This window comes from Tetrao urogallus (assembly GCF_951394365.1).
Source record: "Tetrao urogallus genome assembly, chromosome: 26".
Classification (NCBI taxonomy): Eukaryota; Metazoa; Chordata; class Aves; order Galliformes; family Phasianidae; genus Tetrao; species Tetrao urogallus.
In genome coordinates this window covers 2,467,033-2,494,261 of record NC_136839.1, presented here as the reverse complement: position 1 = coordinate 2,494,261, position 27,229 = coordinate 2,467,033, and the positions used below count along the sequence as shown (strand labels likewise).

The 27,229-nt window shown below is 45.8% G+C and overlaps 1 protein-coding gene across 5 annotated transcripts; it reads left to right on the top strand.

Annotated features, from left to right (window-relative positions):
• Nucleotides 1-75: 75 nt before the first annotated feature.
• CDC27 (cell division cycle 27) lies at nt 76-24,489 on the top strand (the record flags this gene model as incomplete). Of its 5 annotated transcripts, none has more annotated exons than XM_079547019.1 (19): nt 76-102; nt 5,727-5,802; nt 8,800-8,947; nt 11,300-11,425; nt 12,147-12,244; nt 12,760-12,914; nt 13,026-13,240; nt 13,863-13,977; nt 16,002-16,117; nt 16,545-16,644; nt 17,258-17,465; nt 18,558-18,727; nt 19,388-19,540; nt 20,299-20,507; nt 20,731-20,848; nt 21,207-21,335; nt 22,168-22,242; nt 23,109-23,265; nt 24,407-24,489. In XM_079547019.1, the coding sequence occupies 19 exons, from the start codon at nt 76-78 to the stop codon at nt 24,487-24,489; spliced, it is 2,478 nt and encodes an 825-aa protein (XP_079403145.1). The 5 variants fall into 5 exon arrangements, with proteins under 5 accessions (XP_079403145.1, XP_079403144.1, XP_079403143.1 ...); XM_079547018.1 differs by having other exon boundaries at nt 18,555-18,727; XM_079547017.1 differs by having other exon boundaries at nt 15,984-16,117; nt 18,555-18,727.
• Between the last annotated feature and the right edge of the window lie 2,740 nt (nt 24,490-27,229).

The window sequence follows — 27,229 nt, the reverse complement described above, 5'->3', positions numbered from 1 at the left end:
CCGGGTCCGCGGCCGCCCCGCTCCGGGCTCGGCGAGGAGGAGGAGCAGGAGGCGGAGGAGGCCGAGGGGAGCAGGATGACGGTGCTGCAGGAACCCGTCCAGGTACCGACCCCCGGGCGGACGGGCTCGGGCCGCCGCCGCTCTCAGGCCCCGAGGCCCGGTCCGGCTCCGCCCGCTTCGTCGGGCCCTTTCCTGAGGCCGAGGCAGGCCCGCTCCGCTCGGGCCGCTCCCGGGGGCGGCTCTCGGCGTCCCTTCCTCGGCGGCGGGGCCCTACGGCAGCTCTCCGGGCCCCATTGCGGCTCTGCGTGCCCTCCCGGGTTCCCTCGGCCGCCCCCCGCGCCGCACGGGCCGCCCCGCCGCCCCTTTGGGCTGCCCTGGGCCGGGGCTGGCCGCCCCCCCGTCGCCCTGCGGGCGGCACGGGGCCGCTCCGCTCCCCCGCAGCTCCCCGGGGAGACCTGTTGAGCCCTTCTCACTCACCTCTGCGCCGCTGTCTCCTTTCGAAACGTGCTCGGCTCCCGGCTGAGGACGTGCCTCGTTCCCCGGGAGTTGGCGTGGAGAGTTTGTATCTCTGCAACGGGAGAAAAAATAACATAATCGTGGTTTTTTTCTACCCTATTTCACGTCTTGCCTTGATGGCGTCCTGCTCCCGTTCTCAGTCATCCCATTGCAAAGGCATGATTTACAGAATAGGAGTTGGCTGTCTCTTCCTACTTTTTTCCCTTATGTGCATTACTCTAATTGTGTAATTCTCTGCTAACAGTATAATAATCCCATTCATGTTCTCTTTTTATTTTTAGCTTCTTAACGCATTTATTTTTTCTCGTTATCTTTGGAGCTGTAAGAGTCTTGGTAGTATAGAGATGATTGTCTGTACCAAGCATAGTGAAGAGTCTGGCTTGGTGCTTCCTTCAAGGAGAAGAGGATGAAGAGAGGATGCAAGGACTTCTGTGGAAAACCACCACCCTGCTGGCCTGACCTTGCCTGCGTGAGGTGGAGGCAGCGATGGCACTCTGATAGAGCAGGGCCTTGCATTTGTGATGCTGCTGTTCTGTTGCTCTGCTTAGAGAGTGAGGGACAGCGTATTGGTAGGAACGATTTGGGCTGTTGGGCACCTCCTCTTCATGGTCTTGCCCATGCACTGCTGCAACCTTTGGATTTCTGCTGTTGCTTTTTTAGCAGCTGGGTGTTCTAGGAAAATATGGGGTTATGTTAGAAAGGGAAGCAAGAATGCCTTTCAGAGGGAATGACAGGGAACAATACTTAACGTTTGCACCACTCTGCTAATTAGACTAAGCAAGAGGAAAGTATTGGCTGTTCTGAGAGTTCCCTGGTAGAAATGCGTGCTAAGGACCTGCCTATTGCTGTTCTCAAGCTTTTATCTACTTGAAAGTTTTGCTAGGGCTTTGCTTTATTGAATGTACCTATTTAGATTCTTCACGTGCCAAATAACTTTTTAGTCAGCAGTGCTGTTGCTGTTCCCTGCTTGCAGCAATGCTGATAAGTTTAGGATTTGTTACTTGTTGTGGCCTTGGTTGTACTGTTAGTCTTTGAGGTAGGAAAGTTGCCAGTGCGACCATCCAGAGCAGGGTTGGCATTTGGTTCTGCCTGGATCTGCAGTTGCAGGCCACAGCTGTGAGCACTGTGCTGCAGAAGCTTTCTGTACCGGCTCACGCTTCTTTTTGCACTGATATTGTGTGTCCAATCACCAGACTCCATTTTGCAGTACACAGCTTGAATGAGGTTAAACTGTGCTTTTGAGTTCCCGTTCTAGCTGGAGTCTGTGCATTTATCTCTGATTTTCTATTTATTTGTACGTTTTTGATACTATGCTTCAATAAGTAGGCACTACTTCTCTTTTGTACTGCTGTTGTAACTGTAGAGACGTTCTCTGTTTGTTGTTTCACCCCCAGCTCCTCAGGTGCCTACGAGGCTGATATTGAGGGCAAACTCATTTTTGTTGTCGTGATACACGAAGTCTGACAGATAAATACTAGAAATCTGTTTCTCAGTTGCCTTAAAAGTGTGACATTTTAATTATATAAAACTAATATCCTAAAAGACATCAAAATGACTGGTTAGATTTCTGTTAGCTTATTCAATCTCTCAGCCTCTGGTATTTTTACTCATTTTATGGAGACAACAGACCACTGTTGTACTTCTTGATGTGGTCAGCTTAAATCTCTTCAGCTCAGATGCAAGGCCTTGTACCTCTTGTGCGTTTGGATGCCTTCCAAATAGTTCTGAAAAACATCATGGAAACAAAATGAAGGCATTCCTTGGGATTCAGCTTCTCAAGGTGATCATCTGCTGTGACCCACATGAACGATGCTTGAACTCCACGACTGCTGCCATGGCTGGAAGCATGCAGTACCAATAAGTGTCTGATTACTCGACAGAGTCTCTGTAGCTAGCAAATATAGCCAAGTCTGTCACTGGAAACTCTGTCTTCCCCTCTCCTCACCTTGAACAAATGTTAAAATGTGGTAGGAAGTGATTGCTTAGCATGTCAATAGGCTGGAAAGCTTGGGAAGTAATTCCCAAGGCTGTGTAACTGTCAGAAGTGTGGGCTTACCCTTCAAGAGGTTTGGGTTAGATGTGGAGTGATGGTTGGATGGTGCACAGGGCCTTCTGGGTTGAAGGTGGACACGTGTGAGCTGGCTCTTATTTCCTTGCTTCTGACTCTGCGGACGCTTTGCCATAGAGCTGTAGCTGGTGTGGTGGTTCTGGAATTCCCTGCTTGCTCTACGTTTACAAGTTATGTGTATATTCAGGAGGTTGGGTGACTGGAGCCTGGGGATCCACCTCTTCTGGAAGCACGGTAAAACTCCAAAGCACTTGAAGCTTCTCTCCTGTCTGTATTTGTTTGCAGCTCACAGAACAGACATGACAGCCACAGCGCCTCAGCTGCTTTTCTCAGCCCTGGGGAGATGGCTTGAGATGGCTGCTTTGCGTCCTGGTGGGTGCAGTCCGTGTAAAATTTCATCACTACTGCAGAGAGGAAAGGAAGACTGGGTTGTCCTGCCCCAAAGCATTGCAGCATTGAATAGTTTTTATTGGATAAATGCCCCCAAAGTGTTTCTGCTTCAAACCGCTCTTCTGGACTGACTTAACTGTGGCACTGTGGTGTGGATGCATTGATCCTCAGCTAGAAAATAACTCAACCACTGCTCTATAAGGACAGTGATGCTCCAGTCCCAGATTTGCTTCCTAAGGGGTGTGGCAGCAAGACTTTGTGGCAGTTTGTGTAAGCTAGGGCTTTGTCTCGTGCTGTAGAAAATCAGTTCTGCACCGGTGTGGTTGATCCCTGCACCTTCCTTCTCCCTCCCCGCCCCCATGGGCAGCACATGTGAGGATCCAGCTGTCAGAATCGGCTGAAGGCACAACTCCAACTTGCACCTTTTTAGTTGCAAAATGACGACTGTTACGTAAGAGGGATTCTGCCAGCTGGCTTTCTGCAGTCAGTGGGACTCTGCTCAGCAAGGCTTGTTCTCTGAGGCGCTGTGTAGCATACCTTGTATAACATGGCTGTGATTTAGCCAAGAATGGCTTGGGTCCCCTCTCAGCCTTTGGCAACATCTTCTGGCAACTTGCTCTCGTTTGGGAAGGCAGATAACATTGATTTTATTTTTTTTTTGCCACCACCACCCCCATCCCTTTGTTTTGTGCGTGTGCCCAGACAGTGCTTTTAACTCCAGGACAGCTCTGCTTGGCTAGATTGATCTGAATGCCACTTGTGGCTGGGTGAAGGAAGAGCTGCTTTGGAGAGCAGGAGGAAAAAGGAGACCTTGAGCTGCCTTAACCTGGATTTAGTCTGAAAGATTTTAACACCCTCCTTCTGTTCAGTACTTCTCGTACCACAGCAGTGCTCAGCCTTGGAGCTTTTCAAGGTAAAAGCAGCAATCGCTCATGCAGATGCTGTGGCTGAAGTTATCTGAAGTGCGGAGTGCAACTGGAGAGAAATAACTCCTCTGCATTATAATTTGCAGAGAATTAATTATCTTGACACGGGCTCAAAGTACCTGTTGATTTTAAGTGTACAGCTGGGACCTACTGACCAAGGAGAAAATACCTCTGTGGAGGTGATGTATAAAATATCTAAATAGTGATTGGGAACTCTGCTGTGTGCTGCTCATAAAGACTGTGTAGGCTTCCCTGAAGGAGAACTCGCACATTTTTTTCACACCCTGAGTTTGTCGAGTTTGTGTTGCAAGAAGTAGCATATGGTCCATGTAACTGTTTGTGATGTTTGGGGGGGGGGGGGGGGGGGGGGGGGAAATGTGAAATTGGCACTTATATCTCCTGCTGGAGACAGCGTTCGTTGTTTCTTTCTCTCTGAGAGTTTAATCTTGGTTTTGGATGTCTGTGGTATTGGGATCTAGGTTCTGTTTGTGTTTGCAGTTACATATAAATATAGGAGAAGTATTAGACCGCAGAGCCTTGAGTTCATCAGTTGAGCTCTTGTTTGGATCAGTAGTAACAGAACTGCTGCAAAATGGCAGTTTGGCTGTGGGAAGCTGCTTTGCAACTGGAGCTGCAGTCCTGGTCCCAGCCTGTCTTACCTCTGAGAAGCACACAGATCACAGCTGGTAATGATGGAGAAGGACAAAGCCAATGTTATGAGGGATTCTTTTTCCTCCCTACCCCTTTCCTGAAGATACTTTCATTGATCTGAGGAAAATCGGGGTGGTGTAACGAGGCTGATGTACTCCAGCCCTCTCCATCCTCCTGCAGGGCAGCTCCTGCTTTTAGCTCGGCTGATAGCAACTCAGTGCAAGAAATTGTGGCAGCTATTCCACTGGTGCACAGAGTTTGTGCACCTGTATCTGCATTTAATTTGCATTTCACTGGAGTAATGTCATCCTTAAGGGTTGAACGCTGTCAGCTCCACACACTGAACTTTGGTGTTGGTGAAAAAGGAATATTGGTACCCTCATGCAGGTACTTGTGTTTGACCAAGTCCACGTACACGAGCAAAATGCAGAAGTTAAAAAGCCTTCATGTGGCTGCACGGATCTGTTTGTCCACCTCACTGCGCTGCACACATTCCTGTGTGATACCTCAGCCCTCATCAGTGCAGCAAATGGTAAGCAAGGACCCAAAGCAAATGGCAGTGAAAAGCAGTGGGTCACCCCAGCCAACATGTCATCAAGGAGAACACTCAGTGCTTCGTATGCTTAACCAGCAGCAGGCTTGTGTTGACAGCCTGACAGGGCTCCTAGTCCTGCTGCTTTTCAGTTTGTCACACCTCAAGGTGAGATGGTTTAAATGGGTTTATGCACAATGCATTAAAATGGGTTGGGCTCCCTTGATTATTATTATTTTTTTTCTTCCTTAGGCCAAGAGCAGAACGGTGCTGTGCTAAAAGTTGGGGGCTGGCTTTGTTCTTCCTGCTTGTATTATTTGGTGGTCTGCAGTGATCTGTGTTCCCTTAGGCTAAAACTGTAACTGGTTGAGACTTACAGATGGTTGTATATGGTAACTGGTGAGAACCAGCTGTGTTCTGAGGTTGGGTTGTGCTACCAGTGCTGAGATGGCTGTCTCGTTTTTAAGCTCCTTGCCACTAAGAGTTGAAGTCACAAAAGCCTGCGTGTTTTTCCCTAAACTTTCCTACAACTCCGGTGAACCAAAGCTGAGCTGCACCTTCTGGCAGTAAGAGCTGATGATGTTGAGTTCTGCATTCTGAAATTTCTCTCTAAATACAGGCTCTTTGTTTTCTTGTCTTGTAGGCTGCTATATGGCAAGCACTTAACCACTATGCTTACCGCGACGCGGTGTTCCTCGCAGAAAGGTTGTATGCAGAAGGTGAGTACTGCTGTGCTTTGCAGACGTGAACAAGACGTTTCCTCAGTGCTGATTTAAGATCTTGAGCCTCTGGTCCTGTGTTGTCCTGCTCTAGTTATTATAATAAAGCTTAACTTTCTGCTTAGGAAGAATGTTTCTCAGTTCAGTTGGGAAGGCTTAGAATTGGAGAATGGCGTGGGTTGGAAGGGACCTCAGAGATGGCTGACCCCACCACCCTGCCATTGGCAGGATTGCCAATCAAATAGTGTAACAGGAGTGCTTTCTATTTGCATTGTTTGTTGTTGGTTTGTTTGTAAAGCTTCCTTAGAAGTTAAATTCAGAGTCGATGTTCTGAGTGTAACGTTTGCATCGATGCTGTGCGGCCTCCGATGGGAGAGATTTTCAGGGTCTTGGAAGACCTACAGTTCTTGAAGTCGTCTTGGAGAGGTGCAGAGTACATGCCACAAGTTATCCTGATGCTGATAATCCCATTTAGATGCACTGATTGTGTCAATGTCGTAGCTGGAAGGATTTTGTGGGCGTGAGAAAAGAGCATAGAGGAAAATGGAGACAGTGAGCATTGGAACACGAAATAAACATCTCCTGTGCAATGCTAGGAGTGTGCTGTCACTTCTAGGATGCCTTATGCACAGCAGCATGAATCCATGCTTCTCCTCTGTCCTTCAAAGACCAACTTCCTTCTTTTATTGTAGTCTGTTTTCTTCCTTATCTTTTACTCTATGACCTCAGATAAGCTTTTTGCTCTCTGCTTCTTCCTCTTTGATACTGGTATTCAGTTTTCTCTGGTTTGGAAGTTATTGTCTCTTAGTCCCTTAGGAAACAGAAAAAAAACACCAATATAACATTTAACAATCAAATAACAAGCACACATCTAATTTTTTCAGGCTAAGCAAGATTTGAGCTTACACTGTAACCAAATGGTGTAACCTGGTCCATGCTCTGTGTTCATCTCCCCTGAACAAAGCACGTTCTGAGATTCAGGAAGGTGCTAGATGGAAAGTAATTGCCAAGCACATAGAAATAGAGTCCACTTTGTAGCAGTATGCTGTCCTGTTGTGCTGCTGCAGGAATCCCTGCAGGATAGCTCTCTTATCGAGATCTTCAGACAGATTTTTTTGGATGGCCAGCAGTGCTGAGATGGAGCAGCTTGCTGTCCCTTGGTTCAAGCAATCAAACACCTTGCTTCTGGTTACAGTCAGTAATTATGCTGCGGAGTAGAGGGTGCTGAGCTCAAACACACTGATTCCATAACAGCAGTAGGGTTTTTACCCTCAGAGGAGGTTTAAGTTCTGCACTTTGTGTTTGTGGGGACATCTGTGGCTTGGGACTTGCTCGGGACCCTTGAAGTGTGTTAAGTTAGTGGATAAAATAATTGATTTAACTTCAGTTATCAAAAAGATCTGGAGTTTGTAGCGTAAGATTGAAGCAATGTTGCTCTCCCTTTGGGCCTTCAGTTTCTCTTGTTACTGTCCAGGTGATGACAGACCCTTAAAATGGTGTTCAGTGGAGCAGAGGATTTGACTAAGTTCCCCAAGAGGTTTCTGTGGGCTGCTGCTCCTGATTTTTGTAGAGGATTCTAAGCAAGTACAGAAAGAAACTTCATAACTGTCTCGATCTCAGTGCTGAATTCCATCTGCTTGTTAAGTGAAAAAGTGAAGTAATATCAGTTTTTTAATTAATTGGGTACTTGAGAGAGTTGCCTTCGTAGGCCGCCTTTGACATGGAATGCTTCATGGCTTAGTGCTGAACAAAGAGCAGGGCTCAACCCCTTACAAACTGGAAGAGGGAATGAGAAGTGAGGGTAGTTCACACAGCCACGGCTTGCTGCTCAAGTTCACAGCACGGCAGGGCTCACTGCTGCCTCGCCAATGTGTGTTCTGGTGTTTTAAGTTTCAGCTGACAATTATACAGTAAGGTTTCAAAGTTACTCGAGGGATTAGCTGCTCTGTCCTTTATACTGCAAGTGCAAGTACAATCAGCAAGTCTGACCTCAGCCTTTTAAACCTGGATGCCAGCTCCAGCTCTTTGAATAGAGCATTCTCAGGGCAGTACGTAATACAGCTCCGCAGTGGAAGAAGTGTGGAAGCAGACATGATTCATCCTAAGCAACTCGAGTTTCTGTTGTAGAAAATGCTATTGTGTCTTGATCACTCTGGCTTTCTGCTCTGATAGGGATGATTTTGTCCTGAAGCTTGAAGTTCTTTCAGAATTTAGAAACCTGTAACAGTTTTTACAGCTTTAGGAAGAAGATTTAGAGGAGGGTTTGTCCCTATCATGAGACAAAGCATCTGAATGGTAACTTGTAAACCATGATCATGATTAAATAATTATAGGCATTGGAAAGGACAAAGATTTAATGTTGGAGGTGACTGGTAAGTGGTTTATTTTAATGATCATAAAAATCTGTGTAAATCATGTCAAAAGACAGAGTCAAATGCTTTTGGAAAGCAGCAGAAGTAACATTGCAGATAGAGAAAGTTCAATCCTGTAATTAGGATTAGATCTATTAGTTAGGCTGCTTAAGCTGAAGTTGGCTTCCTTAGGGAGGCTCTTCCTGCCAGCCATGGTTGTGCCAGTGTTCATGTGCAGCTCAGCTCTTTGCCAAGGGTCCCTGGTTGGTGTTTGCTGGTAACGCTCAGAGCCCAAACGTGGTGTGGCCAACAGGTTAAAGCACTTCTCTGCTAGAAGTAACAGCTCTGCTTGGCTTGCTGTCATTTCAACAGCAGCTGGCTAATGCTTGCTGAAATTGGGTAGCCATGAGGATCAAAGTTCTCTTACAACAGTAGATGTCGTGTTGGTGTGACTGTGCAGGACAGCAGCATGTGGAAGCTGGTTACATGCTGACAAATAAAGAAATACATTCCAGTGGGTAATGAATTTCTCTAATGTTACTACTTCCTTTCTTGTATCTGGCTCCTGGCTGCGTTCTGCTCCCACCAGTTCCCTGTATTACAGTGGTAAACGACCAACTGATGGATTTCATTTTATTTCTCTTAGTACATTCAGAAGAAGCACTGTTTTTGCTGGCAACGTGTTACTACCGCTCAGGAAAGGCATATAAAGCATACAGGCTCCTAAAGGGACACAGCTGTACTACTCCACAGTGTAAATACCTGCTTGCAAAATGTTGTGTTGACCTCAGCAAGTAAGTGAACCCTCTGTGTTCTGTTTCAGGGTTACAAATGCATTTTTTTTTTCATTTTAATTTCTCTTTCGTAGCTGTCAGAGCGTGTGAACTAGTGATTTATTGGCCCTCCAACTCTGAAGATAATTTTAAGTTCAATTCATGTTGCTTTCAGATAGGAACCTAATGAGCAATAGCCTGTATTGCAGAAACCTCCAGAAGGTCTTGAATAACCTGCAAAGGAGATTTCAAGGGGAGGGGAGAGAGGATTGGTTGCTGAGGTGGCTCAGGCAGACCAGTCTGAGAAGTGATTGTTTTGCTTTTGTGTTTCTGTGATGCTCTGGCTTATTTCATTAAGTGTTTCCTGTATGGATTTAATGGGCAGCCTGCTTCCCTCAGACAGTAAGCTTGCTCCTGTTACCCAGTTAATGCTGGGGGTGGATGGGGGGAGAGGATGGCAGGTAAAAAATCTCTTCTGAAAACAAGCAAACAAAACAGCTGGATTCCATTCCAAAGCCAAGAACAGGATTAACCTTAACGAGGTGTGAGCAGGGAGGTACTTTGCTGCTGCTTGCTGCAGTCTAGCAGTAAGAGCACATAAATGAAATGTCCGAGCTACAGCCCCTCCATGATGCCCAGAGAGTTTGTTACTGAAGGTGTTTTTGCCTCTGTGCAGACCTTCAGGGCTGCTGCAGCTCCAGTGTAGCAAACAACATCTGGCTGAGCTGCAGATGGAGCGAATAAGGAACCAAAGGAGGGAGAAACTTCTGTTCAAGGACCTTTTAATACAGCTGGGTTCTTTGCAAAAGATTAAGTGTTGGCTTTTTTTCCTACGTGACAGCTTGTATTCCAGGGTTTGGGGTGTGGGTTTTCTCCCATTTAGAAAGGCCCTCTTTCAATTACCCAAAAGAAAAAGGTCCATTTCTTTAGTGGGTGGTGAAATGTGTCGTTTGGTGCGGCGTGATGTGATTGTTTTGGTGGCAGTCAGGATCCTATCTGCAATGTGTAACCAAAACACAGGTCTCTTGGAGCAGCTCTTTCTGCTTTGGTGCTTTCTTTAGCAGGCAAAACTTCTGATTTCATAAGAGTAGCAGAGAAGTCTGGTTTTATTGCATTTCTTCTGACATTGTTTTAGCACTCTTGGAGCTACTAGGATACAGGTTTCTTTGCATCTTCTATTGAAAGGGAAATCACATTAGTGCTCTACTTGGGAAGGTCCCCACAGAATAAATTTGAAGCTGATTGTTCTCCCTTGCTTTTACAAAGTCTGGATGTGTACAACACCACTGAGCTGATTTCAGTTAGGTGGGGTTTCTGGAAGATCCTTCAGAAGTTAACTTAGACTGGCACTTGTAGAAATGTGCCTTGTTTTCTTGGGAGAGTGGTCTGCATTGATGAGAGCATCTACCAATGAATGCAATTTCATGTGAAGGCAGGAGGGGATTGTGAAAGCAACAGACATTCAGATGCCAAGTGTGCCGCATCCCAGTGTTGGATCTTATGAAATAAGAGCTTAGAGCCTTACAGCTTGCTTTTCTCAGCTGGGAAACAAAGCCAAGCTGAGTGGTGTTTTAGGTAAAACACCTTCGAAGATGAAGCTCCTGGAATCACAGAATCACAAAATGGCCTGGGTTGAAAAGGAGCACAGTGCTCATCTGGTTCCATCACCCTGCTGTGTGCAGGTCACCAACCAGCAGCCCAGGCTGCCCAGAGCCACATCCAGCCTGGCCTTGAATGCCTGCAGGGATGGGGCATCCACAGCCTCCTTGGGCAACCTGTGCCAGTGCCTCGCCACCCTCTGGGGGAAAAACTTCCTCCTAACATCCAACCTAAACCTCTCCTGTCTCAGTTTGAAGCCATTCCCCCTTGTCCTGTCACCATCCACCCTCACAAACAGCCGTTCCCCTCCTGTTTATACTCTCCATTCAAGCACTGGAAGGCCACCATGAGGTCTCCCTGGAGCTTTCTCTTCTCCAAGCTAAACAAGCCCAGCTCCCTCAACTGTCCTTCATAGGAGAGCTGCTCCAGCCCTCTGATCATCTCAGTGAAGGCTGCTTCTCCCTTAGTATAGTGCCCAAAACCAGGCTCTTTTGGGGAAGTCATGCTCTATTATGCATTGCTAGTTATGGAGTGGTATGGGATTTTTCTTTTTCTTTTCCCTAGTGGGGATATTGGGCTCCCAAGTTCTGCATACTCCACATTACAAGAGGAATCAATTATTTGATGTTAATTTGCAGGAACTATTTTGTACATCGTTTGAAACTTGTGACCACTGACAGTGGATTTCTGTTTTTGTTTGCAGCAGGGTGAAAACACTGGACTGCCAGTGCTGTGAGCCTTGTAACCCCTTTAAACCTCTTGTTTTTTAAAAAGGCTTGCAGAAGGAGAGCAGATCTTATCTGGTGGAGTGTTGAATAAACAGAAAAGCCATGATGACATTGTCACGGAGTTCGGTGACTCTGCGTGCTTTACGCTCTCCTTACTGGGACATGTCTACTGGTAATGCTGCTTTGTTCATTTTGTCTTTCAGAGCCCAGGGTTTGGGTGGTGATAGCGATGGGCTTTTGGTTGTGATCGAATCAGTGTTAGCCAAAATAAGTAAAAATTCAGCCAACGCAGGATGTAGAAGTGTCGGTTGTGGGGCCAGGCTGTGCTGCCTGCACGGAAGAATGATAGATGCAGACAGATAGTTATGGAAACCATCCAGCTTAGGAATGCAGGCATGGTTTGTCTGCTACCCAGAACATCTGAGTGCCTGAAAACAGGCTTCCCTCTTGTGTGTTCAACATGTGTTTAAGTGCCATGTTCTTACAACTTAAGGTCTGTAATATTCCTAAAGAGAAGCTCTCAAAATCTGTTTCCCAGTATTACCACTTGAATTTTTCTTAACTGTGAAGAGTTGAAGTTGAAAAGTTCTTGAGCTGAACTTGAAAAGTTTTTATTAGGAAGATTTTTTGGAACTGTTAACAACAACAGCAGCCTTCTAAAAAATGAAAACTTTCAAACCAGGCCAGTGCTGAAGTAATTCCATGGGCTGCGTTAAGCTGCCACCTGTGCATAACTGTGCCAAGTAACTCAGTATTGCTCTGTTTCTGTGGTGTGAGAAATGTTGCTGTGACTCTTTAACGTGTTTTTGTTTTTCAATTCTTCTCCCGGAGAGCATCTCAAACAAAGGTTCTGTTCTGAAGTTTCCTGATAAACTGTTGCATTCTTTTTGCAGCAAGACAGACCGGCTTGCCAAAGGATCAGAATGTTACCAAAAGAGCCTTAGTTTAAATCCTTTCCTCTGGTCCCCTTTTGAATCGCTGTGTGAAATAGGTAGGTCTGCAGAGCTGACTTCCTAACGAAGATGTTTTCTGCATTTCTGGTTAAGTCCCATTTTCCAATTTGCCATCACTGCACAACATGTATTTTTACTGTTTTTACTCCCTGTCCAAAGCTAGTAAGCAAAATGCCAGCAGAATTCTTCAGGAGTGTTTTCATGAGTAATGATGGATTTAAAATGCTTTACCCGTGTTCAGAGCTTGTGCCTCATTCTGTTCTCATGACTGTTAGGTTTTGGGTTTATCAGCACCCCCTGTGTTGGTACCTGCAGTTAGGATACCCTGAGAAACCACACTTCTGGGACTAACTTCAGTTGAATTAAATGAATTAAACCGTCCAGGGTTTTGCAGTGGAAGTGCACTTCTGATTTTTGTGCAAGGGCTTTTAAAAGAACAAAACGAGAATGCCCTCTTCCTAAAGTACACTTGTCTCCCCACTCCTTGATTCCTCTTGAATCTTCAGCATGGGAACTGAGGAAGAACTATTCAAATCTCCTTCCATTCTTACAGGTGAAAAACCAGACCCCGACCAAACGTTTAAATTAACATCTTTACAGAACTTCAGCAGCTGTCTGCCTAACACTTGCACAACGTTGGTGTCTAATCACAACATTTCCCACAGACAGCCTGAGACTGTCCTGATGGAAACACCGCAAGACACAATTGTGAGTTTTGCCATCATCACTGTATTCAAGCAGCCCTTCCAGCTTCACTTTAAAATGTGAATTAGAAGCTGTACTGCATGGGTAACTAAAAGCTGCCTTTTGTTTTTTTAGGAGTTGAACAGGATCAACCTAGAGTCCTCCAATGCAAAATATTCCTCTTTGAACACAGACTCCTCTATGTCTTACATTGACTCAGCTGTAATTTCACCAGATGCTGTCCCTCTTGGGTCAGGAACTGCCATCTTGTCGAAACAGGCTCAAAATAAACCAAAAACTGGGCGAAGTTTACTGGGAGGACCTGCTGCTTTGAGCCCACTGACTCCAAGGTGAGCCTTCCTAACGGATTGTTGCTACAGTTAGCTGCTCTCCTTTGGTTTGGGTTGTGTCGTGCAGCACAAGGCTTGCTGATGGTGCATTATGCACAGCGCTGCAGAAGCAGAACAGATCCAACGACTCCTCTTGGCCCTAGTGTTCATCTCTTCTGTTCTTTAAACAAGCAGCTGGTGTTTTATGTCTAGAATGGGGAAGAGCTCTTGATTCACTGTTTCTTATTGCTGCAGTCACACTGGAAGAGTCTTTATTCCAGAGATGTGTTCTTTAGAACTGATATGAGAAGCTGCTCTTAGAGCTTTCCTGGAAAAGTGTCTCTCTTCTAAAGAACATGTAAATATAAGAATCTTCCTTATATGCTGTTTTAGTTACAGAAACAACTGTTAATACTTGGGTTATCTGATTTTATTGCTTGTTTTTGGAGGGAGGTAAAGAAAGTTCTGTGTTCTTATTCCTGAAGTTTAAGAACACAGAAGAGAATAGATCGGAAGATATCAGGGTTAACCTAAATCAGTGAAGTGAAGCTGATAATCTGGGTCTGTGCTTTGGCCACAGAATTGGTCTGATTCTATGGCCTAACATTTGGACTTAAACATTTGCTCTTCATTTTGTTCTCAGCTTTGGAATTTTGCCACTAGAAACCCCAAGCCCTGGAGATGGATCCTATTTACAAAACTACACCAACTCCTCTTCTGTAATTGATGTGCCATCCACAGGAGCACCTTCAAAGAAGGTACTTTGTGTTCCAGGATGCAGTTGCTGTTCTGTTGGTTACTTTAAAAGGAGAATCCATAATGCAGATTCAAAAAAAAAAAAGGCAAACACTATTAATGAATGCTTCATTTGGACTGTGATGGGCCAGTTATCTCCCTGGCAAAACTCTTTAGACTTTTAAGAAGCGTCAGTTGAAATGAAATCTGCTGTAAAATGGTCTGTTTTGAAGTAGTGACAGTTTCACAGTTCCCAAAGCCTCAACAAAAAGCTTATTATTTTAAAAACCTTTCTCTTCAGCTGAGCAAATAAGGCAGCAAGGAAGACAGCAACTGTATTTCGAACAGTGTTTGTGCTGCAAATGTTTTCAACTCATTCTGTCACTTTCTTTTGATAGCAAAACAGATTTTTGTTTTCCCAAAGGTTTGTAAAGACAGGGAAGGCTCCCAGTGAGGAATCCTTTCTTCCTGGTAAATCAAACCTTTCCTCCTGCCCCTAAACACTCATTTATCTGCAGGCTGCCTTGCTGGAGTTGCTTGGCAGGCCTGAGGGGCAACCTGGGCCATCACTTCTGTCCTCCTGCAGCCCAGCAGGAATGTACAGACAATAACAGCTGAACTGGGAAGGATTGGAAACTTAAGTGCAAGCTGGAGTCTGAAAGCAGTCAGAACTTGAAGTTTTCACTTTGATTTCTTTCCTTACTGTAGGTGTCTTCAGAGAGAACTTCAGATAATACTAGGAGCTTCAAGTCAGCTTGCAGACAGTTCCTGAATTCTAGTTTACATCAGATCTGATCAAAATACTGTTGGTGGTCCGTGGGGAGCTGACTGATAGAGTGCTGTTTCATTTGGCTAAATCTTGTCTAGAAGAAACTACAAATTATCTTTTTTTATTCAGGAAGAAATTATCATAGTTGCCATAGTGACAAATGAGAGGTGGGATGTTGATGGCAGTTAAGGAACCGTTTGTTCCTTTCTAAAAACAAAACCTGAGGATACTTGAATGTATTATTAAATCCAGAAGTTGCATGTGCCTTTTTGCTGTAGTACTCCCCTGCATTTAGTCTCAGATGTGCTGTGATAGATGCAGGGCTTCAGGAAATCAGGTCCTTCTTGCTCCTTTGTCACTTGGCTCGGTGTGCCACGAGGGCCCCACGATGGGAATTTCACTGCTCTGCAGATGCTTTCTGAGGTGGATCTCTGCTGGTCCCTGAATACAAACACTTAAGTAGCTTAGAATTCTGATGCATGCTTTGCCCAATGTAAATAATTACTTGGCCACTTTCACTTCAAATGGCCAGGTTTGCTAACGCTGTTGTAGCTGTGGCTAGGATGTGCATGACTGAATGGAGGCAGTTTCCTAGGAAACACCTGCGTAAATGAATGAGACATCAGGATTGATCCAAGGCTCCCTATCTGAGTGGGCAGGCCTGTGTGCTGGCTGCCTCAGCTGTCCTCTGATAACAAGACATTGAGAAGGAAAGGAGGGACAGAACCTGTACAAGTCAGATAATCCATCAGCTGTTGCTGCTTGTGCTGCTGTTGGTCCTGCTTACAGTTTGGTGCCTTAGAAAGCATCTCTTCTGTGTGACCACCAGAGTTGGCTGTTAGTGCCTCTGGGGTGGGGCAGAGAGCTGGAACTTGGGCTTCTGTGAAAGACCAAATCTGTACATCAGACAACTGCTTTCTTTGTGAACCTGTTCCTGAATGCTCAGATTCAGTCACGTTAAGGAACTTGAAATGTGATACTTTTTAATTCCCTTTTCTTCTTGCACAAGCACTTAATGTAGTTTCTTGCCACTAGATGGAGATTTTGTGTCTTCAGATAATGTGTGTGGAGTTTTGGGAAGTTGTTGTATGGGCAAACGTTCAGGCAGAGAATGAGGAATGCTTTGGGTTCTCCTTACAACTGGGGGGGAGGAAACCTTTGTGGAAATACTTCTCTGGGCACTGGTCAGTAGGCAGAAGGGATTTGCTTTGCTAGAGCAGAGAATTGAGGTTTCTCAGTGACATCATAACAAACCTGTAGAAACTTCGTGTTATGCAGGCGGTCACCAGGATCAGCCAGGCTGGAACAAAATCAGTCTTCTCCCAGAGTGGGAATAGCCGGGAGGTCACTCCAATCCTCGTTGCACAAACACAGAGCTCTGGTCCACAGACAAGGTAGGAAGAGAAAAATCTCTCAGCTTGCTGTTACCTTTTACATCTTCTTTCTGGAGGATTTAGGGATGGTTTTGTTTGTCCATCCTTTACGGGCTGTCCTGCAGGATTCTGGTTGGGATGAGGAAGTGTCTGTTTTGTTGGGGAGAATGACCTCAGTGATTTGAAGGCTCCTGTGTGATGGTGGTGTTTGTTTTAAATCTGCTTGGCAGGCAGGAAAATGTCATCAATAGACAGCAAGGTAGACAGGAAGTTTTATGTTGGTGCTGTTAACACAGAAAAGGCAGGTGGGTTTTTTCCATCCCTTTCCTGTAGGACTGCTTGCACTTCAGTACTTGAGCATTTTTCTTTAAAGCAACAATAAAACAATTTTCTTGTTTCAAAAGAATGGAAGCGAAACCTTCAGCTTTAACGTGCTGTTTGTTTTCAGTACAACACCTCAGGTATTGAGCCCAACAATTGCTGCTCCACCAAACTCACTGCCTCGAAGAAGCTCTCGCCTTTTTACTAGTGATAGCTCCACAACAAAGGTAACAGAATCCACGCTTGTCTTTTTGAGGGGCTTTCCTCACCCATGCCTCTAATAGTTTCCCCATCTGCACATCAGTCGTAGCAGTTGGTTCCTCATCTCCATCGTGAGCAGAACTGACATTTCATATCAGGCTCTGTGAAACATGTCTTGGTGCCTTGTTTCTTTTCATTCTCAGTAGTGCTCCACTGGGAGTGGGAAGAAGGTGAACAAAAACAGAGATGTGTGCTGGGATGACAAGTGCAGCGGTGCTGCTGGCTGCCAACCCAGTTGACAAGAGGCTGTGTTGTGTGGATGTGTTTATTTAAGAAGTGTCTTGGTTGCTTGCTTTGTTCTGAAAGCAAGCTGCACTTTTTTCTTGTCAGTTTCCTGCTCTTTAATCAATGGAGCAGGACTTCAATGCCTGTGGACTGTGGTTAAATATATGAGAGTCTTTGCTGTTAAACACAGCGTTCAATGGAGTTGGAGGTGCCTGTAACTAAGTGCGAAAGTGGAGCAGCTGGGCGCTGCTGTGAAGAGGCATAAATACATTCTTACTGAACTTGCAAGTTAATTATGTGAAGTTGAATTAATTTTTTTTACATGTGTAACTTTTTTTTTCTTTTTGCTTGCAGGAAAATAGCAAAAAATTAAAAATGAAGTTTCCACCTAAGATTGCAAACAGGAAAACAAAAAGTAAAACAAATAAGGGAGGGATAACTCAGCCAAACATAAATGATAGCTTGGAAATTACCAAACTGGACTCTTCCATCATTTCAGAAGGGAAAATATCTACTGTTACACCCCAGATCCAGGCTTTTACGCTACAGAAGGCAGCAGCAGGTCTGTTTGAATGCGGTCAGACAGGTCGAACTTTGTAGCTCCGTGTTTTTAATGGTGGGATCATAGCATGGTTGTGTAGGAAAGGACCTCAGAGCCCACCCAGATGCAACTCTGCTGTGGGCTGCCTGCCCCCCAGCAGCAGGGGTAGCTCAGGGCCCATCCATGGCCTTGTGCACCTCCAGGGATGATGGGCGCCCGCAGCTCTGGGCAGCACTGCCAGGGCCTCGCCACTCTGGTCAAGAGTTTCCCCCTCACGTCTGCCCTCATTCTCCCCTCTTAGTTTAAAACCATTCCCCTTTGTCCTAGCACTGTCTGCTGTGTGTGAAGTGGTTCTCCCTCCTGCTTATGAGCTCCCTGTGGTTTAGTGGGTGGGGAAAATTGCTTTAGTTATGTTTTGGTCAACCTGCAGTTATTGCCTTTCTGTGATTATCAAGGTGATTGAATTCAGTATGCTCCAGCTAACTTACAGAGAACAGCTGAAATAACAGGATAGGAAAAAGTGACAGTGAGTGAATCTGATTCTGGTTCTGCTGAGTGTTGAAGATGTTTTCAGGCAGGAACCCTGGAAACCGATTCAAAGTATGAGTAATTCAGCTAACTTCCCTCAAAGCTGGGTTTGTTGTCTCTTCTCCCTTGTTATTTCCCGTTTGTTTAAGCACAAGCCTTTGTCCAGTTTGACAGAAAATCCTAGACAAACTGTTGAATTCCTCTCTTTTGGCTCCATAAAGTTTCCAGGCAGCAAGCACGTGTCCATGGATACCAGACATGTGGAAACTGAGACCTAAAAAATAAGTTTGAGTTGTTGGTGTAAGTGCAGAAATCCACTTCTCCCGAGCTTCCCCATTTCCGTGTTCCTGAGTGTTCTGTTGCTGGCTTAAGAAGTTGCCAATGCCTGAGTTCCATTGCAGTTTGCACTGTTGTGTTGTGAATTAAGAGTGGATAAGCCTGCTTAAGGACCCTCGGAAGATATTCATATGCAAAATTGGGAGCAGTGCCACACTGAAAAGCTTATGGGGATTAGCAGTTTCAAGTAAATAAGTGTTCCAGCAATCTGTTTTCCGTTTTTTACTTATTGTATTTTTCTCCTAGAAGGTTTGATGAGCCTCCTTCGTGACATGGGGAAAGGTTATTTAGCCTTGTGCTCGTACAACTGCAAAGAAGCGATAAATATTCTAAGCCATCTGCCATCTCACCACTACAACACTGGCTGGGTGCTGTGCCAAATCGGGAGAGCTTACTTTGAGCTCGCAGAATACATGCAGGTAGGAGCTGTGTGTGGTTGGTTTTGAATCTGTGTCTGCAGTCACTCTTTCCTGAAGTTGAGTTCGGCTTCAGACTGCTTTCAAAGCTGAGCTTATTTCCTCTTGTGTCCAATTGTGGGGCTCTCCCCTTGCCTCTTCACCCTCAGTGGTGCTGATGCAGCTGTTTGTGCTGCAGTGCTGTAAATAATACCACTGAAACAGTTCAGGTTCTAAAACCAGGTGTTCTTCTCCCCACACTTGTTTAATTAACACAGATCCCATCGATGGCCTGGTTCCCCTTGCAGCCTGGGGAATGGCTGCATTTTATTTGTACAGCTGAGGTGATGGCAAGCTGCTTCAGAACAGAAGCAGGCAGCTGAGATGAATCCAGCCGCTCACCTTCCCTTCTCTCTGTTGTCCTGGCAGTTGGTGTGCTTGTTTCCTGCAGGAGTCACAAGCAGGGAGGGCAGCTGGAGTTCTGCCTGGCCCAGCTGTATTGGAGTGTAGTCACCTCCTGTGTTTGGAGGGGAAGATAAAAATACAGCAGGACTCGTAGCTCTGCATCGTGTGATTGTGTGGCAAAGAGCTGTCAGTCTGGACACATGAGGCTTCTAACTTTGATCTGTGTGCACTGCTTGGCTGGGTGGAATCGTAAGTTTGATTTCTCGTTTCCTTTCTTAGGCTGAAAGGATATTTTCAGAAGTGAGGAGGATTGAAAACTACAGAGTAGAAGGCATGGAGATCTATTCAACGACGCTGTGGCACCTGCAGAAAGATGTTGCTCTTTCAGTTCTGTCCAAGGATTTAACAGACATGGATAAAAACTCCCCAGAGGTACAAAATGCTGTGGTGCTCAGTGAGATGAGCAACAATCAGTGACAGGGACCAGAACCTGGCCTGGAACTGGATTAGGATTTCATTCTGACGTGAGAACTGTGTGGTGAAAATGGAGAGGGAGGTGCAGGATTGTCTGTCGAACTGATGATGCCTGAAATGGCTGCTTGGCATTAGAATATCAGCTTATATGGGGCAGGTTGAAACCTGCAATCTATTAATTTGTATCATTTGAATTCGTATTGGCGTGGGTTGATTGTTCCTCCTGATGCCAGTGTGTGAACACAAGGAATGTCTTTCCTGATACCACCCTCTAAGTGCTGTAATTCACTGGCACTTTCATTTCCTGTACTTGGGCAACATCCTTCTGGAAACATTTTTGTGCTGAAGTCCATTGAACTGCAGTATAGTAGTATAACAGGTAGTATAGCATACACATGGGATGCAAACAGGCTGATATTTTAACATGTGCCCCAGCACAAGTAATAAGAGTGTGTTGTGTGGAGGGATTATAAATCTGCTCCTAACAGTTGAGAAAACTGTGGAGTTTGGGATTTTCTGCTGGAGAGAAACCTGTTGAGGTCATTCTGTCATGTACCAGAGGAAGGAAAATCAGTGAAGCAACTGGTCAGGATTGTTCAAACTGTTGTGTTATTTAGAATCCAGTAGGAAGTGATGTGTAACTGCATAAATCAGTGACAGCAGTGCAGGTTGTAAAACAAAACTGTCTGCTAACTTTGGAATGCTGCTTTTGCTAGGCATGGTGTGCTGCAGGGAACTGCTTCAGTTTGCAACGAGAGCATGACATTGCAATCAAGTTCTTCCAGAGAGCCATTCAAGTTGATCCAAACTATGCTTACGCCTACACCCTTCTGGGGCACGAATTTGTGTTAACAGAAGAGCTAGACAAAGCACTGGCTTGTTTTAGGAACGCAATCAGAGTCAATCCTAGACACTATAATGCGTGGTAAGTCTTGCTTTGTCCCCTTGTGCTGTGTGTGATCCTGAGCACCTTTTGGAGAGAAATGAGCTGCAAACGTTGCTGTGAATTTTGGGCACGTTTTTTGTCATAGAGGCATTTCTTACCCTCAGTGAAATAGTGAATCTGTGCCACTTCTGCCAGTTGGTGTTTGCTGATGAAAGTTTACTTCAGATGCTCTCTTATTAATGGATTTTTTTCCTTTCTGCAGGTATGGGTTGGGAATGATTTATTACAAACAGGAAAAATTCAGTCTAGCAGAAATGCATTTCCAGAAAGCACTTGATATCAATCCTCAGAGCTCAGTCTTACTGTGTCACATCGGAGTCGTAAGTAGATTGCACTCAGCTCTCCTTGTTATCTTCTGATCTGCCTCTGTGCTTCACCTGCAGTCTTCCTGAACTTGAAGTGCAAAACCAAACAAAACAAAGTTCAGAAGACCTGTTAGAGGATCTTATGGCATAAATGAGTCACCGTGGGATTGTGTCAGAAAAAAGTCCTCCTCTCTCCCTCCCCCAGTTGCTTTTAGCCAGTGTGGAAATGACTGACAGCATAAGCTTGCCTGGGAGAAAGCTTGGTTTAAGACTTGGTAGAAACAGGCTGTCAGGAAATGCAGCAGCACATCTACCAGGCAAATGTGTTTTTCTTCTTTCCCCCTTTCAAGGCTTTATTCCTGTTCTGTTACAGGTACAGCACGCACTGAAAAAATCTGAAAAGGCTTTGGATACTCTAAACAAAGCCATTAACATTGACCCCAAGAACCCACTATGCAAATTCCATAGGGCTTCTGTATTGTTTGCAAATGAGAAATACAAGGTAAGATTTGGTGCAGACAACCTTAAATTATCTTTCAGTTGCTGCAGCAGTGAATGGGGATGCAGTCTGCAGCATGAGCAGGCAGAGCAGCTAACAAAGCCTTTGTTTCAAGAAGTGCCACCTTCACTGAGGGGGAAATTTGAGGTTTTTGTTCATAAAATCTGAAGGCAACAGATGTGTTGGTTTGTTTTTTAAGGGTCCTAACAGATGACAGCAGTAAGAACCTGCTGCTAAAGGCTGTATCAGCAATTGAAAAATGGGAGGCCACACAGTTTTGTTGTGATCCCTCTGCTGATCTGTGCCCTGCTGGTGGGTGGGTTGGGTCTCCCCTGTCTTTCCAGGGACTCTTGTCCTCTGGTCTGAACTCTGTGGCCAACAGAAGCAAGTCTGGTAGTCTGGCTTCTGAAACCTTCTTCAGGAGTGTGTGCTTACGTGTGGGAGAAACTTCATCTGCAACGTGTTCTGGAAATTCCTCACTTAAGCAGTTAAATGTAAGAAGGGTTGGGGTGAGGAGTAGGCAAAGTGCCCAGTGGAGTTGTTTTTATAAGTTGAAAGCAGAGGATGAATGTGAGCAGGAAAAAAATAGATGTTAGTGCAGGAGAGCCAATTTGCTCTGTGCCTGTAATTGGGGTAAAATGTTCTACAGTCCTAAATGAGAAACTGATGTAACAAATAAGCTTGAGCTGCTTTGGGTGAGACCACAGTGCTGTTTGTGGTGCAGTGTGCTGGATGTGAGTTTCAAGGTTCACATCAGCACTGAATTGCAGTTCAGTGATGCAGTGCCTGCTTGCACACTGCCAGCTTGTGCTACGTTTTTATTCTTCCTTTTCAGTCTGCTTTACAAGAACTTGAAGAACTGAAACAGATTGTTCCCAAAGAGTCTCTTGTTTACTTCTTAATAGGAAAGGTAGGTGAAGCTTCCCTGTCTTTGGAAGTACTTTGTTTTCCTTCATGGCAGAAACTGCTTGATGAGAAAACTTGATGCCTGTTGCCAAGCTGTTTACATCTGGGGCAGCGTTCTAAAAATTCACACAGCCTTCAATGAAGCTTGCTGCATGTGATCTCACAGCTCTAACATGTCTGCTTTCAGCCTCAAAAGACTGGAGCAACCTCAGGCTATTTTTATTACCACCCAAGAGGAGAAAACCCAAACTCCTGTTGTCTTTTCTACATCTGTCGACTTGAAAGGATTCGTTTTAGAAAGCAAGGAATAGATCTTTGTTGAGATCTTACACTGAGGAGCAGCAGCTGGCTGTCTGGGCCGGTCTGCCCATCAGTCAGCTGTGTTGCTTATTTGAGCCTTTATTCAAGTTGGACCACACTCAAATTTATTGATGCTTCATCAGAAATGCTGCATAAATGTCTGTGTGAATGTCTTTGACTCCCCCATCAGCGGCCTCAGTGTCTGTTTCAGCTGATGGCCTTCCCAGGCTCACAGAGGCGATGTCCTTCCGTGACAGTTTGGGAAGTGGGAAACCTGAATGAGGCTGTAGGAGTTCCAAAGCTTCAATTACATCTGAGGAGCCACTTCCTTATGTTCTTGAGTCTGTTGGCTGCTAATTTCATTTGATCGTTTCATTTAAATTTTGGCACTTCTGTAGAAACACTCGTGCACTTTTTCTACACGCTTTTTCTGCTTCCCTTTGGACTTGTATATTAAATATTTGAATCTGCTGCTTCTCAGAAGTGTTACTTGACTGTGCCTTACCATGTTTGTTGTCCAGCCTTTCAAGCAGCAACTTGTAAGCGTAGCATTTCATGCTTTTATTTTAGGTTTATAAAAAGCTGGGCCAGACTCATTTGGCCCTGATGAATTTCTCGTGGGCGATGGACTTAGATCCCAAAGGAGCCAACAACCAAATCAAAGAGGCTATCGATAAACGTTACCTTCCAGATGATGAGGAGCCAATAACTCAAGAAGAGCAAATCAGTGAATGTTATCCCTACGAATCAGGTTGGTGTTTTGCAACCCTCTGTTATTCAGTGAGGTGTTTCCAGTGCGAGGGGTCACCTCCTGCCTGGGGGTAGGGAGAATTCCAGGCTAACAGTCAGAGCCCCTCTGCTCAGCGAGAGCTCCAGGGCTTCTTCATTCTCTGTGTAACTGAGGGATCCACGGAGGCTCTGGGAGAGGTTGGATGAACTGGATGTTGGTTAAAAGGCCTTGACTGTCTGGTAACCATCAAAGGTAAAGTAATGGATGAGTTTTGTTTGAATCGCAGCCTGCAGGAAGGGGGGGCGCGGGGTTCTCCCCTCCTCCAGCCTCTCGTCATCAGCTTGAAGCGCAGTGAAGCGTGGATGGCGCTGTGAAATGGATAGCCATAAATACTGATGTAAAAGAAAATAGAGAATGAAGCTGATAGGCAGTGTGATTATCTCCCTCCAAAGGAGGAAAAAAAAGGAATTCGGAAAAGTTTCTGAAGGAACACGTGCTGTGTTCCGCATCCCTAAACCTTCAGCTGGAGAAGTTGTCAGGGTGCCTGTCCCAGTGGCTGCTAATGATGCTGTTACAGTGGGAGCTCATCCTGCCCTGCGTTTCCTGGGGCACCAGGCTTCTCCCCTTGCTGTGGCTGGTTGCGCTCTGTGGGCTGAGTGCGTTTCTCGCCAGAAGATGGAGGCAGAGCGCTGGAACTGCGGCGGCAGCCGAGCCAGGAAGCGGCGGGGTGGGGGGTCGGGGTTAAGCGGTCCGTTAAACATAACTGGAAGAAAAGGAGCACGTTGGGACGCTGCTTTAGTGTCCTGTGGAATGCATTTTGATCGCGAGTGCAGCGACCGCAGCGCACTGATGTGCGGGGTAACGAGAGAGCAGTCCTTCAATGGAGGAGGCTGCAAGTTTTTGGACCTCGTGGTTCTGACTCCTTTCTAAATGCGTTCATTTGGACTGCAGGATGCTGGCAAGGCCAGTTTATCACAAGGGAAAAGCCGTATGGCTCTGAAGCGTTTTGAGGGGAAGGGGAGGAGCTCAGTTTCACATTGCTGGTACTGAGATGTCGCTGTGCTCCGCTGTGCTGAGCTGGCTGTGGAAGAACCGCAGGGAAGCTGTGACCACTTCTGTGTTCTGTTTCCTTTCAAAGTCGGCACAGACGAATCCCAAGAGAGCAGCATGACGGATGCGGACGACACACAGCTCCACGCAGTTGAAAGCGATGAATTCTAACCTCCGAAAGCCAGTCTGTGGGCTTGAGTGTGTGACTGGTACTGTTGTGTTCTCCCCTTCCTTCGCGTCCTGGGTCTTCACATCACTGAGCCAGCACTGCCGTGGTTCTCCACGTTACACCTCAGACTGCGCAGAGCGAACGGCAGCGCAGCGTTTGGCTGCTGCCGAGTCTGACGAGTTGGCTCTTACACTTATGAAAGTGACTGAGGAGGAAATGCTACTTTTGGACTCCCCTTTGCTGGAAAAATATCATGGAAGAGAGACTTGTGGTTTGCTGTAACAAAGCCAGTAGATGTGGGGACAGTACTAATGAAGCAGTGTCTTGTTTTTTTTCCCAGAAATGTGTCTTAGTTTGGTTCTTTCTTGATAAGCGGAGTGCTGAACTTCATTTCCAAGTTCGTTGAGGACAGTGTTGACAAATGCTGTTAAAGACTTTTGCATATTGTAGTGTAACTTAAATGCCAGGGAATGTAAATGACCTTAAAGCTGCAGCGTCTCCAGTGAACAAACAGAGCTCAGTGCTCAGGACTGGGGCTGTCACACAAGTAAGACATCCTGTGTCCCTGCTGTGTCCCTGTTAGAGTGCAGACCTGCAGGAATGGGAACGTAGCAAGAGAATCACAGTGCAGAACCACAGCTTTCACAGAACACCTTCATCTTCTAACCAGGAATTAATTTATTCACCTAGTTTCTAAAATGTGTTTACTTTGTACTTTAAAGAAATCAGCGATGCATTGCTTTATTTTTTTTTTTTTTTTTTCATATATCCCTTGATTTGTTCTTCCTGGTGTGAGAATAAACCTTAATAAAGGGCGAAACCAAGAGAGAAATGTAGGTATGATTAATGTGGAAGCATTGAGCCCTTTCCCTGCAGTGACTGCGTGCTGCTGAGCAAATCCATGGGGCAGACCATGGAAGCCTTAATGCAATCAGAACCTTACAGTCAAATGCATCAGATAATTGCCTCAGATCGTCTCCTTTTTAAACTGTTTTGTACCATGTGGTCCAAGCAGAGTGCAGAAACGTGCAATTCTCTCTTTGTTTTTTTTTTTTTTTTAAGCTGTTCTTTAAGGTTGTTGCAGTACTTTCTCACTATAGGAATACAGACCCCTGCCCTCCTCCCACAGGCTGTTTCTGTGAGAAGAAAGCTGTGCCACACTGAGTCCAAAATGATCTTTCTCTGTAGTGTTTTGCAGCAACAATTGGTGCCCTTTATGCAGTGATGATAAAGAAAGTGTATGATAAAAGCAGTTTTAAAGAGCAATTTATGCATAATAAATTGGGAATGATATAAATTTCATAGCAACATCCTTGGTGTCATCAGTCTTGATCTTTTTGTTGTTTCCTTTTCAAGCGTTCTCTCTTCTAGGGGTCGTTGCTTACCTTCAGAGCTTGTGCATTAAGCCACAGCCTTGCCCTGCACCGTGCCCCATCGCTGCTGAGTCACAGGGACACCTTTATTGTATGAGAAATAACCCACAGGTGCAGCTCACAAATACCTTTGTGCTGTTTGGAAGCAGGGGGAGACAAGCAGAGGGAAGTGAGCTGAGCGCCCCCGGCACCACTGAGGTCCTGAAATGGGGGCTCTGTGGGGCTCTGTGGGGCTCTGTGGGGCTCTGTGGGGCTCTGTGGGGCTCTGTGGGGCTCTGTGGGGCTCTGTGGGGCTCTGTGGGGCTCTGTGGGGCTCTGTGGGGCTCTGTGGGGCTCTGTGGGGCTCTGTGGGGCTCTGTGGGGCTCTGTGGGGCTCTGTGGGGCTCTGTGGGGCTCTGTGGGGCTCTGTGGGGCTCTGTGGGGCTCTGTGGGGCTCTGTTCTCATTCCCCAGGAGTTCCTTACCTACACTGAGGTCCACATGAGCTCTGTGGCCGTTGCCACCCTCCTTGTCAGGAGGCAGCACCGCTCTGTCTGCACAGTGAAGTCATCCTCCTGGTGCCCAACCCATTTGCTAAGCAAAAATAGTGAGTCTCATCCCTCAGAGCTTCCCAGCTGCAGCAGGTGAGTCTTTCTCTGTGTGTGTAAAGAAACACCAGGCTCCCAGAAAGGCGCTGCTTGTTTGGTCCCCTTTCCAGCCTTGCAGCAGGAGCTGCTGCTGTGACTTCCCCAAGAAATGCTGCTTGTTAGCTGGGGACCCGAGGCTTCAGAGCTACTGCACAATGGTCACGAACTCATCTGGGATGTTGGATCCTCACTGAAGGTTTAATACTTCCATCTGTCCCCACGTTTACATGTACATCAGACCTTTAAAATGAGGTTTTTTTGAAAGGAATCTGAACTGACCGTGCTGCTTTCTTGCCTTCTAGATAGCGACGTGCAATTAGTGCTTAATTGGTAAGGTGTTGTTATTTGGGGAGGGGAGCAGCGGGTGCTGGGGCAGCCAGGCCTGAGCAATTGTGTTCATGGGAAAGAATTGGGGGATCTGCCACATCCTTACAGCAAAAATAAGGCAAAATGTGAAGTGTGGCCTGTATTACCTGCATTGAAACAATGCGATTTGGTTTTTTTGTGTGCTTTTTATTTTGAAGACTTGTGCAGCTGTGCTGGGGGGGAGCAGTTTGTTGTTAATATATTTTTGATTAATTAAAAGAGGTAAAAATCCAAGGGAAGGCGTTAGAAGCAGACTCAGCAGTGTTCTGCCCCTGTGGAAACCGCTGCATCCTGAGTTTGTGCTGCAGGGATTCTGAGAGTTGTGTGTGAGCCCTCCAGCACCAACCTTGATAAGGGAAGCTGTGAGTTCTGCAGGCT